Source organism: Felis catus, chromosome F1 (genome assembly GCF_018350175.1).
Source record: "Felis catus isolate Fca126 chromosome F1, F.catus_Fca126_mat1.0, whole genome shotgun sequence".
Classification (NCBI taxonomy): domain Eukaryota; kingdom Metazoa; phylum Chordata; class Mammalia; order Carnivora; family Felidae; genus Felis; species Felis catus.
In genome coordinates this window covers 31,948,424-31,966,968 of record NC_058384.1, presented here as the reverse complement: position 1 = coordinate 31,966,968, position 18,545 = coordinate 31,948,424, and the positions used below count along the sequence as shown (strand labels likewise).

At 43.5% G+C, this 18,545-nt stretch overlaps 1 protein-coding gene across 6 annotated transcripts in view; it reads right to left on the bottom strand.

The window, feature by feature from the left end:
* The window catches only part of KCNH1 (potassium voltage-gated channel subfamily H member 1), a 466,004-nt gene that overhangs the window by 308,457 nt on the left and 139,002 nt on the right, over positions 1-18,545 (bottom strand). For all 6 annotated transcript variants that reach the window (XM_045048780.1, XM_045048781.1, XM_023248008.2 and 3 more), the window contains one exon: positions 14,000-14,118. In XM_045048780.1, coding sequence (XP_044904715.1) covers positions 14,000-14,118 — 119 coding nt within the window. The remainder of the gene's footprint in view (positions 1-13,999; positions 14,119-18,545) is intronic.

Here is an 18,545-nt window from a genome sequence, read left to right as displayed (position 1 = left end):
ATCCAACTTCAGCTCAGGTCATGATCTCATGGTCTGTGGGTTGAAGTCCCATGTCGGGCTCTGTGCTGACAGCTCAGACCCTGGAGCCTGCTTCGGATTCTGTGTCTCCCTCTCTCTATGCCCCTCCCCTACTCATACACTGTCTCTCTGTCTCTCTCAAAAATATATAAACATTAAAAAAAATTTTTTTTGAGTTTCTATGCCAGAGACCTTGGCATTCCTTTATTTTTTTAAATGTGAAATTTATCATCAAACTGGTTTCCCATACAACACCCAGTGCCCATCCCAACAACATTAAAAAATTTTTGAAGAGAAAAGAGATGTGCAACCAAACTACTAAAATATAATACAAAAGTGGTAAGAGATGCATGTATAAAAGTATTTCAGGAGCAGAGGAAAAGAGACAATGAACTGACTTAGGTAGTCAGGAAAAGCTTAGACGTGAGGTGATTGCCAAGACCTCCCTTGAAGGATGAGCCATGGACAGACAAAACGCAGGCAGGGCATTTTCAGCACCCAGTGTACACACGGCTTATGTAGAGGAAGTGGGGTAAGAGCTGAGTGTGGGAGAAGCCTGGTGTGGCTGAGGCCTAGAAGTGGTTTGCGTTTTGTTGTCATTTTGTGTTTTGATGGGGTGACGTGTCTACAGAAGACAAAATTGGAAAATGATGCTAAATATAAGGGAAGAGGAAGGCAAACCTTGATGTGCTCTTTACGTCAAGGTAAGAATTTTAAGTAAGGGAGGTGCATTATCAACTGCTGTGTGCGAAGGTACTCCAGCATCCGGGTGACAGAAGGAGAAGAGGCAAGCCTGGACGCACAGGGAGGCCTGCTATGAGGTACCACAGAATTCCAGGAAAGAGACGATGCGGGCTGAATAGGGAGGAGCAGTGGACAAGATCATGGGCAAACTCTAAAGTCTTCCTGTCCTGGGACACTGAAGACCTGGCCAATCCACCATGGCCAGGATGGGTCCTAACAAGGGTCAGAGGAGTGAGCAGCTTCAAGATTGCCATCTCCTGGAGGGTGGCAGCCGTCATCTCCCGGGAGGATGGCAGCAGAAGGGCCCAGGGTCAGACACAGGGAACTTCCTCTTTCACAGTGGCCCCAACGTACTCAACGATTCACCAACCAAACTGGCTTCACTGACCATTTAAGGACACAGGGCAACCCACAAACACCACCATCCCATCATCCACCACGACTCTCTCAAACATCCTCCCCCTGTGGGCAAAGAGAAACCCTAGCCCTCAGAACCCCTTACTCCAGGCAAACGCACCCCCCCGTGCCCCGCCCACTTCCCTAACACAGACTCTGTTTCTATTTAGAAACAATTTTGGTTTTTATGACTACAGAGTGAGGACAAACTCAGTCCCCGCCAGAAAATGCACAAAGGAAATGGGAGAGCAGGATGTTAACGAAGCTGAGAATGATGCTCCAGTTACAAAATAAAGCCTGATTTGGGGTTTCAAACACTCCAAGCTAAACAATTGTTTAATTCCTGTCATAAACACCCTTCTCCATAAACCAGACAGGTGTTATTTTTAGAACTTTTTCCATGATGTCCTTGTTCTTTCATGGAAGAGATAAAGGCAGTGGGAAGCAGTTAAAAGTATTAACCCATGTACTTTATGTCATGGTCCAGTACCAAGCCCCACAAAATGTAATAGGGTAACGATCTGGGTTTCCTCTTACTCTTCTTACTTCTTACTCTTCTTACTTCTACTCTGGTTTCTGCTGAGAAATTCTTTTAACTTTGTATTTTGAAATCTTTATCCAAATTTTTTAAATTCAGGTTTTGAGAATAAGTGATGAGGGCGAATGACAGTAATGTTGCCATCCCACCAAATCAGCAAGAAATAGTATTCCACTACCATGGCCAAGACAGACAAGGGAGGAGGGGGTTAATGTGAAAGGGAATTGACATTTAGTGAGGACCTACTAAGTGTGAAGCACTGAATGAGGTTCTTGCTTCCTTCTTCTTTCATTCATTTAATGAACATTTTACCAAGCACTTACTATTACGTTTGATGGCACGGATGTAGAATAAATAAGAGAGACAATGCCCCTGCCTTCACACACCTTCCATCCACCAGAAGAGGCAAATATTCAACGACAGCATTCCCGGCGGCATGAGTGCTCAACACGGAAATTGCACATGTCAAGGAGAGGGACTGAGGAGGTTGAGCTGGCGTTGAGTGGGGCAGGGACCGTTGGGAAGGTGTGATGTGTACTTGGAGACTTGAGGAATGGATAGGAACTAGCCCAGCCAGAGAAGGAGCAAGAACTTGCAGGCAGAGGAAGGGCACATTCCAAGTCCCAGAGGAAGGAGAGTTTGACCGGTGAGAGTGCCACCTGGCCAACAACGCTCAGAGAGAGCCGGGGCAGCCAGATAAGGCTGGAGAGAGATGAGCTGGATTTTGTAAGTCATTACATAAATTTTAAATTCACCCAAAGAAGTGGCGAGATGACATTAAAGGATTTTTAAGCAGGAAGCGATAAGATCACTTTTTGTCGTAAAGCATCGCAAATCCTTACTACCATCCTTCGGGGCAGGTAGTATCCTTATTTCATCAGATGAGGAAAGATAAGTGAGGTGAAGTAACTTTCAGAAAGTCACATAGCTGGAATGTAGTGGAGTTTTGGATGAGAATTCAGGTCAGTCTGACTCCAAATCCTCTTCTCATTCTACTATCTCATCTTATCTCTTAAGAGGAAAGAAGGAAAGAGAGAGAAAAATAAAGAGGGAGGGAGGGGGAAGGATGGGGAGAGGGAGAAGGAGAGGGAGAGAGAGAGGGAAAGGAGAAAAGAAAAAAACTACAGAAAATCCTTAAGCATCATTTCACATGATCATTTATAACTTTTTACCAAAATCAAATGTATGGGTGATCCCTGGTATAACCGATCACTTGCTTTTTCCCCTGCCTGTCTTGAATAAACAGTTTATTAAAATATAATAAACCATAAACAAAATGATACACCAAGGAGAAAAGCCGAGAGTCCTCCCCCAAGCACAAGACGCCAGGCGTCAGACAAGAGAGGGCTGGTCAGAAGGAGCCCCATGGACCGGGAGTGCCCATGGAGCGATGCTGGCCTTCCGGGCTGGAAGGCAACGGCAAGGCCATTAGTCCATCCTTATTTCCCAAGCCCACATTCAAAATACCATCAAGTGGTCATCCAAAAACCTCCGGTAGTGACAAACTTAACTACCTACAAGCACACTGAGACAGTTCTATTTAAAATGACTCTTTTCAAGAGGCAAAATTAGCCCAAAACCCTGTAGCAGAAGCTTCTGTTGTCAAAGTTAGATTCCTCTCCAAGACAGGAGAGTATCATGTAGCAGCGAGGCATCACTGGAGCGTGTCACTCTTCCCTGAGTCTGAAGAGTCAAATGAAGTCAACACCTAGAAAGCAAAAAAGTGAAGCAGGAAATCCCAATTTCAAGGTACATACAGTCTGCTTCTAGGAAAAAGGATAACCCTTTGCTCCCATACATATTGGCAGCCTCCACCGGTGATTCCGGCCTGTGAGACTGGAAAACTAGGAACCATGACACAGACTCATCCTGGACCTGGTACCTGCCTCTGCAGCAGGCAGTGCCTCTGAGCGTCACTTGTGAATGCAGACAGCAAGCGTGGCTGTGCATATGTGCAGTAAGTAAACTTCAGTTCTCTGCATCTCTGTCCAGCTGCCCAGGCTGCTGGCTGGTTCTGCACCAGCTCATGCAGTTCAGGCACGTTGTACTGAGGGGCGGCTGGGGCAGCATCCCTGACCATGTAAGGCAGGCATCTTCTATATTTATCCTATCAAATCCCTGTGCAGTACATAAAAAAGTAAGTGCTCCTCCTTTAAAAATTAATGAAAATGTTGGGGTGCCTGGGTGGCTCAGTGGGTTAAACATCCAACTATTGATTTCAGCTCAGGTCATGATCTCATGGTTCATGGGTTTGAGCCCCACATCAGGCTCTGCACTGACAGCATGGAGCCTGCTTGGGGTTCCCTCTCCCTCTCTTTCTGCCCCTCCCTCACTCGTGCTCACTCTCTCTCCCTCTCAAAATAAATAAATAAACTTAAAAAATTTTAATGAATTTAAATGTTAAAACTTTAGACTGAGTAAAGCAATCAGTAGCACCACATGCAGTAATGGGGACAGAAGAAAGTGGCACATGGGGTTAGACAGGCAGCATAAATGGGTACAACCTTGTCATGTGAACTCTGGCAGTTTCTACCAAGTTTTAAATGTTTGTACCCTCTGTCTCCTTAATCGTACTTCTAGGAACCTGTCATATTCACGAGCGCAAGTATTTACAGAGCCAACAGTCAATAGAGTGAACCAAGCAAATACGGCAAACTTTCAGTTATACCAAACATGCTGAGATACTGTTTAAAAATTAAACATTTAAAAAGAAATCGTAAAGTTCAAACTCTCAGGTATCGGAAGCGAAACAGGAGCACAAAACCAAAGCGGCCAGTAGGAGCTGAAACCAAACAGCCCAGGTGTTTTTTTGGAAGCGGGGTTACCAGAAGAGGGGGCACGCTGTAGAGGACAGGAGAGGGTCACACAGGCTCTGGCTGGGGTGACAAAGGGCTGCCCTGACAGAGAAACACAAGAACAAAAGACCTCCACCACATATAAAAGGAAACTGGACACGTGTCTGGAACTTTGGGGAGAAAAAGCATTATGTGTGACAAATCAAAACCCCAAACGTATGCCATACACAAGGGTGGAGCCGGAATTCACACTGTGCACACGGTTGGAAGCCCCAGGGCTAAAACTTTTACAGAAAAGCTGGTCTGAACCCCGGGGAAACTTTATGATATACGGTACAGGCACACTCAACCACCATATCCAGATGCCTCCACAACTGAGGACCCAACAGACTCCCACCAAAAACCTCTAGCTGTAGATAAGCTCGAGAGAAAATTAAATGGTAAGAGAGAAGATTTTAAAGTATGCTTACATGTTTAATGCAATAAAAAAAGAAATAAATGTTAGCAGAACTGAATTTAAAAATGGGCAAGAGACATGAATAAGCTTTTTACCCAATAAGCTTGTAGTTGGAAACAAGCTCAAGAAAAGATGTTCAGCATCTTGAGCCATTTACTAAAATGCAAACTAAGACCACGATGAGCTATCACGATACATTCATTAGTGTGAAAAATGAGAAAGAGTGGCAATATCAAATGCTGGCAAGGATGTAGAGAAACCGCATTGCTGGTAGGAAGATGAAGTGATATAACCAACTGCAATTGGCAAATAGTTTGGCAGCTCCTTCCAAAACTAAATATATACTTACATGCATACACACACACACACACACACACACACACACACACACACACACGAATGCATGTAAAAACTGGTAAAGCCCATATATAATCTTTAATTTAAGTAACGCGATTCTTATTCTACACATGCCGATTTCCTGGTTTTGCTATTGTAGGACAGTTATATAAGATGTTACCATTGAGGGAGGTTGGGTGAAAGGAACCACTCTCCATTCTAGTTTTGCAACTTCCTGTGAATCTGTAATTCTTTCAAATAAAAAGCTTTCAAAAATCAATGTTGGGTGTAAAATGCAAGTTATAAAATATCACAGTATGATATCATTTGTACAAATATATTTTTAAAATACACACAATCATACCATATGCGCTTTATGGTTAAATACATAAGTGATAAAAATATTAAAACACCAGTAGTAAGGAGACATACAATTTCAGGGTAATGACTACCTCTAGGAATAAGTTTAAAGAGGACCTCAACTTTATCTTTAATATTTTAATTTTCACAAAAGAATTTGAAGTGAGAAACTGTCAACATTCACTATATAGATTGTATAATAAAAGAAGGCTTGTTAAATTACTCTTTACCTCTCTGTTTAAAGGATTTCTATTTTAAAACCAAAAATATACATACAAGGAGGTTCACCGAAGTGTTATCTATAATAGCCAAAAATTGGTAACTGTATAAATACCCATCAAGGGAATATAGCTAAATAGATCTGGATACAGTCATGCAGTGGAAGGCAAAAGAACCAGTAAAAATGAAGGTGGGGCACCTGGGTGGTGCAGTTACTTAAGGTTCCAACTTTGGCTCAGGTCATGATCTCAAGGTTAGTGAGTTCAAGCCCCGCATCCGGCTCTGACAGCTCAGAGCCTGGAGCCTGTTTCAGATTCTGTGTTTCCCTCTCTCTCCTCCCCTCCCCCATTCTCTCTTTCAAAAATAAATAAGCGTCAAAAAAAATTTTTTTAAAGGGGAAAAAAAAAAGAATGAAGGGCATATGTACTGTTAGGGAAATATCCCAAATACACGAGTAAGTAGGGGAAAAAAGCACAATGGAAAATAATTTGTATGCTAGGACCACATTTTTGTTTAAAAAATCACTATAAATATATACAAACACATTGTAATAAAACTCATACACTGTTTAAAAATGGTTACTTCCAAGAAATAGTGGACATTTCACTTCTTACTTTATATACCTCTGTTTTAAAATCTGATAAAGAAGAACCTGTTTTATCTCTGAAAACTGAAATTTTTTCCTTACTGAGATGTAATTGACGTATAACATATTAGTCTCAGATATACAACATAATGATCTGATATCTGTATAGTTGTGAAATGATCATTAACAGTTACAAATTTTTCTTCTGATGAGAACTTTTAACATCTACTGTCTTACTAATTTTCAAATACGCAATACAGTATTGTTAACTATAGCCACCATGCTGTATGTTACATCCCCCTTACTCATTTTATAAGTGTAAGTTTGTACACTTTTGAACCCCTTCCCCCATTTCTCCCACCCCCAACTTAGCAACCATCAACTATTCTCTGTATCTATGACTTCGAGTTTTTTTGTTTGCCTGTTTGTTTTTAGATTCTACATATAAGTAAGATCATACACTATTTGCCCTTCCTCTGTCTGATTTATTTCACTTAGCACTGTACTCAATGTCCATCCATCTTGTCCCAAAGTTCCTTTTTTGAGGAACTTTAAAAAAAAATTTCTTTTGTAGTGTTTATTTTTGAGAGAGAGAGAGCGTGCACACAAGTGGGGGAGGAGCAGGGAGACAGGGAGACACAGAATCCAATGCAGGCTCCAGGCTCTGAGCTGTCAGCACAGCTCACAAGCCGTGAGATCACGACCTGAGCCAAAGTCAGACGCCCAACTGACTGAGCCACCCAGGCGCCCCTTGAGAACTTTTTAAATAAAGATTTAAAGAACCAAAAATGAAAATTTAATATTAATACCGTTGAGCATTTACTATATGCCAGAGTGTTTGCATTGAGAACCTACTCTGAACAAATCTGTGGGTACATATTATTCTCGTTTGAACTCACTCCCTCCACTTGAAGAGAAGGAAGAGGAGGAAATGGGAGCTCTTAGGGGTGAAATGACTTGCCTGAACTCTCACGATTGAGTAAGTTGCTCAGTGGGTTGGAACCTGCAATGCTACTTCAGCCCATCACTGCGATCACTGGCGTGGAGAACAGCAGAACACGTGCCAGGTACCAAGTGTCCTTACGGTGAGATGGTGAGAATCAGGAGCTGGGCCACGCGACCCCTGGGCACATGGCTGAATGATGTGCCCGTCACGATGGCATATCTACATTATGTCTTGAGCTGGCTCACTCACAGGGAAGCACTGAAAGAGGACGTGACAGGGAAAGGTGCTTTCCCCTCCGTGTCTTCCCCACAGCCGTTCCAGACAGAGAGGCTGGCATGGCGGCAGAATGCTCCGAGATGGACCAAACCCCAGCAGGGTCAGCCCTGTGTGAAAACCGCAGTGCGGAATCCTCTAAGCAGGAGTGATGCCCTTCCATACACTGACTGTGCCTCTCCTCCCTATTAAGGCAGAAAGCATTACAGTGTGCTAGCGAACTCTGAAACACAACCCCTCAGATCCCACTTCCAGAAAGGATTCTCTGCCCAGCTGCAGGTGCAGTTAGTGGACAGCCCCCTGTTAGCTTCCTCAGGGACAGAAACCTGAACTTTCCACTGAGGCACCTGCCACTGACTGAGCAAGACGGTGGCTGAGAGGCCTGGCCCTTGTGCCCTGTATGGGACCCCCCTGCCCGGCCCAGCAGGCCATCTCTGCTACAAAGCTCCGGTCAGGCTGCAGAGCCTCTACCAGATCTGCACTGTGGTCTGATGCCCCCCTCCCCCAGTGCCGCTTCCTCCCCCTTCTCCTTCACAGATGTTACTCAGCATGTGTATCCCACAGAACTCAACCCTTGACAAGGGTCCTCTGGCCTGACTCACGCACGAAGATCTGAAAATAAACTGGCCCGCTAAAAGAACAGGTGCTCATACTAATAACTGAGGTCAAGGGAACAGGGTGCTCCAGAACAGCAGACAAAGTGGCCTTGGTTCTCTATCCTGAGAGGAGGGAGATCATGGAATTCACAGAAGGAACTGGCCCAGTTGGGAAACAGGTTGGGTTTAAAGTCACATAAACCTGGTTCTCAATCCAGAGTCTACCCCCTACTGCCAGGTGACCATGAACAAGTTTGTGACCTTCCCTATGCCCCAGTTTCCACCTCTGTAAAACTGCTCCAAGTTGTTTAGAGGATTAAAGACAAGAAGCCCAGAACATAGCATACAGTAAGTGCCTCCTTCTTTCCTACAATCAGTCCAGGAGGGAGATATTGAGGCGTAAGGTGAGCACTAAAGCCAGACTGCCTGAGCTCAGGAAAGCAGTCTAACAGGGAAATAAGGTGGCCTTGAAAATAACGCATGCAATCCACACAAAAGCAAACCTGCTATTTCCAGTCCACTTGGGCTTTGTGTCCACACCTTCCCAGAAGTGGGAGAGGTCTGCAGTATCCACACTCGTAATCACCATTTGGCCAGTGGCCCCTACCAGTGAGAAAACTGAGCAGGAAACTGGCGACAGGCCATGAGCAGGGAACACATTTTCTCTGTTTAAAACTTACCTGCCAACTTCCACTTCAGAATGGAAACTGTCACTCCATCATAACAACAAGTAAAAATGCTGAACAAAGTGAAAAATCTACAATTCTTAGATCCATCCAAGAAGCGAAACTTCACAGCAAGTGCTGCACCAAAATTGGAGAAGAGGACAGGTGAATAAAAGAAATAACAACTTTCCATGAGCAGAAGCCTGCACAAAAACTAGTGCCGGATGGGGAAATCTAACCTGCAGGTGGCTCAGTGTGACCAAGTCTGAGAATTACAAGTTCCAGGGGGAGCCACTCGTGGTTTTGAGAGCTTGACCTCCAGGACCTGTAGCCATCCTCACAGTGAAAATCAAAGCAAAATATACTCTCATGCTTCTTGAAGAGGAGGAGAAAAGTAACCATACTGAAATACATGAGAGCATTCTATTCTTCTTAAAAAAAAAAAAAGTCTGCCCTCAGGAGAAACTATTGAACCAGAACCTAATTCATGTATTAGGTTTCGTGGAGCCTCTCTGATAGGGGGGTGGGGATATCCAATTCTGGGCCCCTCTATGCATTTTGTCTGGCCTAAGTAGGGAATATACTGAGAGACATTCGTGAAATTCACATTCCAGGGGCATAAGCTCCTTAGAACAGCTAATTATAGGACTATAAATGCTGCTTCTCCCCTGACACCTCACTCCCACACCACTAAGGGCCTATTTATTTACCCAAGTGCCTTTTACCCAGAACATCAAGTTCAGCTTTCAAAACACTGCAAGCCATACCAAAAGCCAAAAAACAGTCTAAAGACACAGTGCAGCATCAGAACCAGACCCAGGTATGATGGGGCATTGGAATTATCACAACCATGATTAATATGCGAAGGGCTCTAATGGAAAACGTAACATGCAAGAACAGATGGGTTATGTAAGAAAAGAGATGGAAATTCTAAGAACCAAAAAGAAATACTAGATATCAAAAACACTCTTAACAGAAACGAAGAATGCCTTTGATGAGCTCATTAGCAGACTGAACACAGCTGAGGAAAGAATCTCTGAGCTTGAGGATTTAATAGAAGCCTCCAAAACCGAAAAGCAAAGAGAAAAAGGACCAAATAAAACAATATCCAGGGACTGTGGGACAGCTGCAAAAGGTGTAACATAGGTGTAAGGGAGACACTAGAAGGGGAAGAAAGAGAGAAACAGAAAAAATATTTGAAGCAATAATGACTGACAATTTCCCCCAAATTCATATCAGATGCCAAATCCCAGTTTCAGGAAGCTCACAGAACACAAACAGAATATAGGACCATTAAATAAACAGACAACACACACAGGCATACATCATACTCAAACTGCAGGAAATCAAAGGTAAAAAAAAAAAAAAAATCCTGAAAGAAGCCAGAGGCAAAAGATACCTAACCTGTAAGGAGCCAAGATAAGAAGTATATCTAACTTCTCCTCAGAAGCATAAGCAAAAAGAGAGCAGACTAAAATATTTAGAGTTGAGAGAAGAACGAACAATCACCAGTCTAGAATTCTGTACCCTATAAAATGATCTTTAAAAAGTGAAGGAGATGGGCACCTGTGTGGCTCAGTCAGTTAAACATCCTACCCTTTATCTTGGCTCAGATCATGATCTCACAGTTCATGAGATCGAGCCCTGCGTCAGGCCCTGCTCAGATGCCCAGAGCCTGCTTGGGATTCTCTCTCTCTCTCTTTCCCCCTCCCTCTCTGCCCCTCCCCAGCTTGCACATGTGCTCACTCTATATATATAAATAAGTAAACTTTTTTTTTAAAAAAGTAAGAGAGAAATCATGATTTTCTCCGACAAAAATTAAGGAACTTATTGTCAGTGGAACAGCCTTAACAAATTTAAAACAACAGAAATTATACAATGTCTGGTCTCAGATTACAGTGGATTTAAAACCTAGAAAGCAATAACAAAAAGATAGCTGTGAAACCCCAAAATATTTGGAGATTAAACAACACATTTATAAATAACATGAGAAAAAAAAGAAATCTCAAGAGAAATTTCAAAATATTTTTAAACTGAGAACAGTTTAAAATGAACACAGAACTTGGGGCACCTGGGTGGCTCAGCCAGTTGAGTGTCTGACTTTGGCTCAGGTCATGATCTCACAGTTCATGAGTTCGAGCCCTGCATCCGGCTCCATGCTGACAGCCTGGAGCCTGCTTGGGATTCTGTGCCTCCCTCTCTCTCTGCCCCTTCCCCACTTGCACTCTGTCTCTCTCTCTCTCAAAAATAAGTAATCATTAAAAAAAATTTTTTTAATGAACACAGAACTTACATTTGTGGGATGTAGTGAAAGTAGTGCTTAGAGGAAGATTTACACCATTGAATGCATATATGAGAAGAGAAGAAAGATCAAAAATCAATAATCTAAGTTTCTAGCTTAGGAAACTAAAAAAAAAGAGGAGTGAGTTAAACCCAAAGTAAATAGAAGAAAATAAATAATAAACATTAGGGCAGAAATCAATGAATTGGAAACAGAAAACCGTTTGAGTAAATCAACAAAATCCAAATCTGGTTCTTGGTAAAGATACAATCCATAAGCCTCTAGCCAGGCTAACTAAAATTTACTATTCCCTGGGATGGGACCCAGATGTCTGCTTCATATTGCCAGTCAATGAGCAAGTGCTTCTGCCAGACAGGTCGACAAAAACACTACATCATTTCCTTTCTGTCATCAATTCAATCAATTTAAAAAAAAAAAAAAAACCATTACTGATAAGCTATATACTATGTGCCTGGCACTGTTCTAAGTACTTGGGATGTATTGATGAATAACAAACAGAATAAATGAATAAGCTGTATAGTACATTATAAGGGACTAAGTGGAGAAAAAGAGCAGGAGAGAATTAGGAGTTATGAGTATTTTCATTTGCATACAAATGTGTGTGTGTGTATATATATAGTACATACATACGCATATATATGTATATATACATATATTAAGCAAATACTCTATTTTCTTCCCTCTCTTGCCCCCTATCAACAAACATAAGATGCATTAATACTAGTTTACATCTGAGTATTTAAGTGACAGAGCATCAAGGGGAAGAGTGAACATCACCCAAGGATTTTGTGTCCTCTTCTGTGGGAAGAGCTGGCATGTTTTTGGTTATATGCAGGATAAGTGGAGCATGTTAAGTGAAAGTATGGCTTTGTTACTGTCTTTATTGGGAGATTAAGTATGGTTTAAGTAAATGTGTATGACAAGCTGACAAGGCATGAACTGTAATTGTCAGTATTATGTGTCAACTTGGCTAGGCCATGGTACCCAGTTATTTGATCAAACACTAATCTAAGCATTCCAGTGAAGGAATTTTGTAGATGTGATAGCTACAATAAGCTGACTTCCAGGAAAGCAGAGTATACCCTATAATCTGGGCGGGCCCTGCCTAATCAGTTGAAAGGCCTTAAGAGCAGAACTGCAGGAGAAGAAATACCATCTGTGGACTTTGGCATCAGATCCGTCCAAGAGTTTTTCCCAGTTGGCCAAGCTGCCCTACAAATTTTAGACTTGCCTAGCCAGCCCCCACAATCACATAAACCAATTCCTTGCAATAAATCTCTTAACATACAAATATCCTAGTGGTTCTGTTTCTCTGGTAGAACCCTGATTCGGGTAGCCACCCAGAAAAAATGACATTTGAGCAAAGACTTGGAGTTGGTGAAGGAACTGCCCCGCAGATATCTGCGAGAAGAGCAGGCGTGGTGTGTGCAAGGAACGGCAAGCAGAGTGGCTAAGAGTCAGCAAGGCAGAGGACAGCCCCAAAGGAGGTTGTTTTATTAACCAAAAGACCCAACAAGGAAAGTGCAGGCTGTGAACAAAAGGTCTCCTTTATTATTCTTCCTATCTTATACTAAGCCCACATCATGACCAAAACCTATGCTTCCAAATGCCTCTCCTTCTCTAACATGACACAGGTGAATCCTCCCACTCCCACTATTGGCCAAAGCTTTGGGATGCCGCCAAGGAGATCTGTAGTTAACGCATCTGACACTCAGTGCACTTGTGCACAGCGCCCCTGTGAGCCACACCATGCTGGCAGTTTCTCTCTTAGGAGTCCGGGAGCCAGGAGTCAGGCCAGAAAGGGTCCTGGCATCTGAGCAAGGGTCAAGAGCTGAGTGGCCACCACCAGGCAGAGAGACAACATACACTGTCATCTCTGGCTAAAATGAAAGCTTGCTGTGTGCAGGGTATAATGCTCTTACCTGGTCCACCAGGCTGAGTGGAAAGAATGAGGGCCAGACACCATCAAAGGCAGATAGTAAGTGATTTGGATGCAGAACCACCAAAGACAGAGACCAGTAATTTGGGTGCGTTAAGTCCAGGCATCCCAGCTGCTCATTTGTCCCAGTAAAAGGGAGAATGCCACCTGTCACAGGTTTTCCTTACTACAAAGGTTACCAGAACAACAAGAATTTCAGGTACATGTATTAACCTGGAAAGATGTTCATGATTATAGAAAGGGAAGAAAAGGTAACACGACCGTATCAAATATACACATTGATTCTTAGATACATCTGAACTTCATAAATATTAACATGAAAAATGTATTTATTAGGCTTTAGGAAAGACAACATATGCAAAGAAAAGAGTTAAAGAATGTATACAAAAATTACAATAAAGCCATGTGGTTAGTGAGATTACAGGTTGTTGGTTTTTTTCTTTTTGCTTTCTGTACCTTTTTTTCCCCTCTAATAATATGTATTGCTTGAATAACAGAATTGTTTATGGTTTAGAAGTAAAAACCCCTTCATGTCTATAGCACTTCTAGCTCTTTCTCTACTCCCTCAAAAAAAGTGAACTGACACCTGTAACCTCAATACATTAGAACAGAGCTGTCTGCAGGCCCCTTTTACATATGGGAAAGTACAAAGCTCAAAGGAATTAGGTCACTTTCCCAAAGTCACTCATTATGGTGTGCAGCCCAGCCAACACATGAGTGTGAGGGTCCTGAAAGTCCATTCCAAACCACACACTTGCTTTGTGGCATTTTCTCAGCCCAGGGATCCCAGGGAAGTGTGGTTTAAGACGAGCTGGCCCCTTGCCCTTACCTCAGCCAGGCGGGAATGCTTGTGGACGTTCTCGCCTTTCTGCACGCTGGGAGCCAGCTGCTGCAGGACCCCCCTGCTGCTCGTCAGTGCTCTGGTCAGCCGAGCAAACTTCCCCCAGCCTGGAGCATGTAGAGGAGAGAAAGGACAGCTTCAACCATGTCCTGAAGGTCATGGACATTCACACCACAAGTTAGGCTGTCAGAAGCACATACACCCATTGTCCTCCTAGGCTCCCATGAATCATTCTGTATTCCTCCCAGCCCAGACTCGCTGCTCAGAAAAGCACCTGGACAAATTTGTGCCGCAATTTACTCTTCACCTTTCACATTATCCTAATCATAGCTTTGTGACAGGTTTTAGTACTGTTTTACAAATAGGAAAACTGAGGCACAGAGTGCTCAGATGACTACAGAGTCCAGAACCCAGATGTTTCCACTCTAGCTCAAGGCTTTTCTGCCAGATAATGCCAGGCAATTGAGATATTTCCCAGACTTTGGGCTCAAGCTACCCCCAACCCCCACGTAGTCTGATCTAGTAGAGACCAAGCAGGTTCCAAGTGTTATGTGGACAAGCCAGTTAAATGGCTATCCCATGCAATGCATTCTCCAAAGCCAGGGGAATGAGAAATGAATCTAATCCCTTGGCGGGGGGGGGGGGGGGGGGGGGGGGGGGGGGGGGGTGAAGCACAAGCATATTTTAGTCTGCTCTGGGATGGGGGAAGGACAGTTGCTGACAGGTTCCTCCAAATAACAAGAATCCCAAAGAGCCTAGTACTGAACTTGGAGCAAAAAAAATCTGGACACAAGTCCCATTTCTGCCTCCAGCTTTCTTTGTGATCACCAACCAGTCATTTAAATTGCTTAAGCCTTATCTATAAAGTGGAAATTAAAATACTCTAGCTGCCTAAAGGCAGGGTGCATTTGTCCGGTAAAACAAAGGGGCTAAGTTTAGTGTGCTCAGGTTAGTAGACTAAAACAGAGGCTGTCTGGAGGCCTCCTTGGCACTCTGGACCAGCTCCTCCAGGAAAAGTAAAATACTGATCTTTTTCCAATCCAGCCCCCTACACAACGCAGAATCTAAGACATATGAGTGATCTTTACTGCATTTAATTATCTCCAAAGACAACTGTCCATTCCAATACCCAGCAACCCAACTCATCTGCATCCAGGTTATGACCATGGCAATTGCCTCAAGAGATCCATGAAACCCTGTCAGTGTTCTCAAGACCAACCTTGGGGTTGAGGTGCTCCAAAGACCTAGACCTGGAGTAGATAGCAAGTAAACAGAGCACCCAACTCTTTTTACAGCTAAAAACAGGACTAGGTGATTTTTTTTGGTTTTTATCCCTTAGTGTTTAGCAGTATTCAACACCTTGCAGCAGACCTCAGTTCTGCCAAATTCTACCCTGGAGCACCTTTCCAAGATAGACTTCGAATCCAGAGGAATGAAGTTAAGCAGCAGAATGGCCCTTTTTTTTGCACCTTTAAGAATCATGATCTGGATAAATTTTCGTCAACATGGAAAGAATAGCAAATCAGTGCTTTATTATCTTATTCCAGAAGTTCTAGGTTTAATAAAAGACAGTGGCATTTTCATCCATCCTGATGCCATCAAGCAGAGAAATAGGACCGCTGGAGTCAGCTTGAAAAGAGACACATGGTAGTCAGGCGGTAGGGGTCCCATTAATGTTAACAGGAGGGGATGGTCCAGACTCTGCAGAGGTTTCACATCTCCCCCAAATGTACCATTTATGAAGATGCTCACTGGAATCTGCTTTGTGAGCTGTCAACCAGAATTTTTTTAAGTCTCTTTCAGAGTTAGGCTCTCTTTCAGCTCCAAACAAAACTGGAATTGAATTCTACAACGATTTTCAAGAACAGAAAGTATAATTTTCAATCAGGTAAAACATAGTTGGGCATGCAGACATCAACGAGGGCTCTGCAACACCCCCCCAACCTAACCCACAACCTACCCTTCCACTACCATCACTACTACCACCACCATGACCCATACTCTGGGACCAATGATAAGAAGGAGGTGGCAGGACAGATACCCCAGACCCTGCCTGGCAGGGAACTCAGGGTCCTGGTCTATCTAGCACAAGGGATGAAAAGAAAGATCCCTGGACCTCTAGGCATTTCCCCAGGCTCAGGCTAGCCCCGAAACCTTTCTAAGGATGTGGCTCTTAAAGGAGTTGGCTCTCGGCTACCTCAGTGGACAGCATGGGAAGATGAGTGGGTGTTGGATGGGGAAACGGACAGGCAGTGTGAAATTCTCCATCGCATCTCTATCAGGACGGCCAGGCTCTGCCTGTTCTGATGGAAGGAAATAAGTTCTCCCTCAAGTTCCACCCCATGTTCTTTCTGAACTACAGATACTTTCTAGTAGGAATCATTGCCTGGCCAGATGAAAAAACTTCATCCATTCATGTATTAATTCTATAAACATAATTGCTATATACCAGGCATAGTGCTAGGTACTAGAGATACTAAGATAAATAAGATACAGACTCTGGCTTCAAAGAGCATGTGCTCTAGTAGGGAAGACTGGCAAATAAATTTTAAAAGCCATGACATAAGCCATGACTTAGCTCATTAGCTAAGTTCTATAACAGAGATGAGTATAGGATGCTATGGTCAAGACTGTCCAGAGAAGGCATATCTATCTAATCCAGGCTTGGGAGGCTTCCCAGAAGGGGTAACACTAGGACAAATTTTGAAAGATGAGTAGGAGTTAAAAACACAAGAAGGAAAAGATAGACATTGCACACAGAAGGAACAGCACCTACAAAAGCGAAAATCATAAAATAGGGTAACATGTCAGTGAAGAGTAAGACATCCCAAATGCCATGACTGGTAGAGAGGAGGGGGGTGTAGACAGTGGCTTGAAGTGATGTTAAAGTGGTTGTCAGGGGCCAGATGGAGAAGAACTTTGGTGATAACAACTTAGATAGCAAACTGAGAAATCTGAACTTCATTCTGAAACCCATAGGGAACCAGGGAGGAGTTCAAATATAGTAGGGAGGAGGAAGCACTCTGATTTCACTTTAGAAAGACAGAATGGTGGGCGCCTGTGTGGCTCAGCCAGTTGAGCGTCTGACTTTGGTTCAGGTCATGATCTCACAGTTCGTAGGTTTGAGATCCACATTGAGGGTGGCACGGACAATGCAGAGCTTGCTTCAGATTCTCTCTCTCCCTCTCTGCCCCTATCCCACTTGCACTTTCTCTCTCTTAAGAATAAATAAATAAACATGAAGAAGAGGAAGAAGAAGGAGGAGGAGGAGGAGGAGGAGGAGGAGGAGGAGGAGGAGGAGGAGGAAGAGGAGGAGGAGGAGAAGGAGAAGGAGAAGGAGAAGGAGAAGGAGAAGGAGAAGAAAAAGAAGAAGGAGAAGAAAAAGAAGAAGGAGAAGAAAAAGAAGAAGGAGAAGGGGAAGAAGAAAAAAGACAAAAGACAGAATGGTAATGTGAATAGTAGATTTTAAAAAACAAGGTTGATAGGGGTGCCTGGGTGGCTCAGTCGATTAAGCATCTGACTTCAGCTCATGTCATGATCTCGCAGTTCATGAGTTTGAGCCCCATGTCAGGCTCTGTGCTAACAGCTCAGCGCCTAGAGCCTGTTTCAGATTCTCTCTCTCTCTCTCTCTCTCTCTCTCTCTCCCTCTCTCTCAAAAATAAATAAAAACATTTAAAAAAATAAAAAACAAGGTTGATAGATAAAAGACCAGTTAGGACCCCAGGCAAGAGACTCTGCGTGCCTGGACAATACTGTGGCAATCCAGGCAGCCTCTGGGTTCCCAATTTGGGTGACTAGGGTGAGAGCCATGCAATGAGATTAAAAACACATAAGAGGAGCAAATGGATTTTATGGAAGATACCTTGTATAATTTGGACCAAAGCCATCAGGAGAAACATTCCTGAAAACAACAGAGCTCCTGTTGTCCAAAAGGCCAAATGGGAGGAGACAACCCAATGCGAACCTAGCTCAAGACAATCTTCCTTGGGGGAAGTCCAATGGTCATTTTCCACGAGGAAACTAAGGGAACATTTCCAGGATCCTGCCCTATCACCAGCAGAACAGCTCACTCCTTCCTTTGTACACTCCCCTCTGCCTTAGGCAGACATATAGCTCTTCAGCACACACACTTACTGTGTGTCTTTAGGGTGAGAGGGGGTGGGCAGGAAGGGAAGAGGAAGCATGACGGGAGAAGAAGGATATAAGAAAGAGAACACAATATGTAATCCAGCAATCAGCTAAAAAGCACTTACTAGGTCTTTTCTCCATTCTTAGTAAGGGCAACTATTTTCCCCTTCCTTGACCACACAATAGCTACTGGTTTCAACTGGGGTAAGCCACCCACTAGGCTTCTTTAGCCCACAAAGCCCTGTGTTTCCCTAGGCCAGAAGAAGAGATGACTCTGGAGTGAGATGAAATTCCACCTCGTCCAAGGAGAAGTCCAGGGATACAAGAAAAGACAGACATATAGGCTCCTCCCTGGGAAATCATGCCAAGTCACTTTGAGTAGAAGTTGAAGAGGAGACGGCTGCAA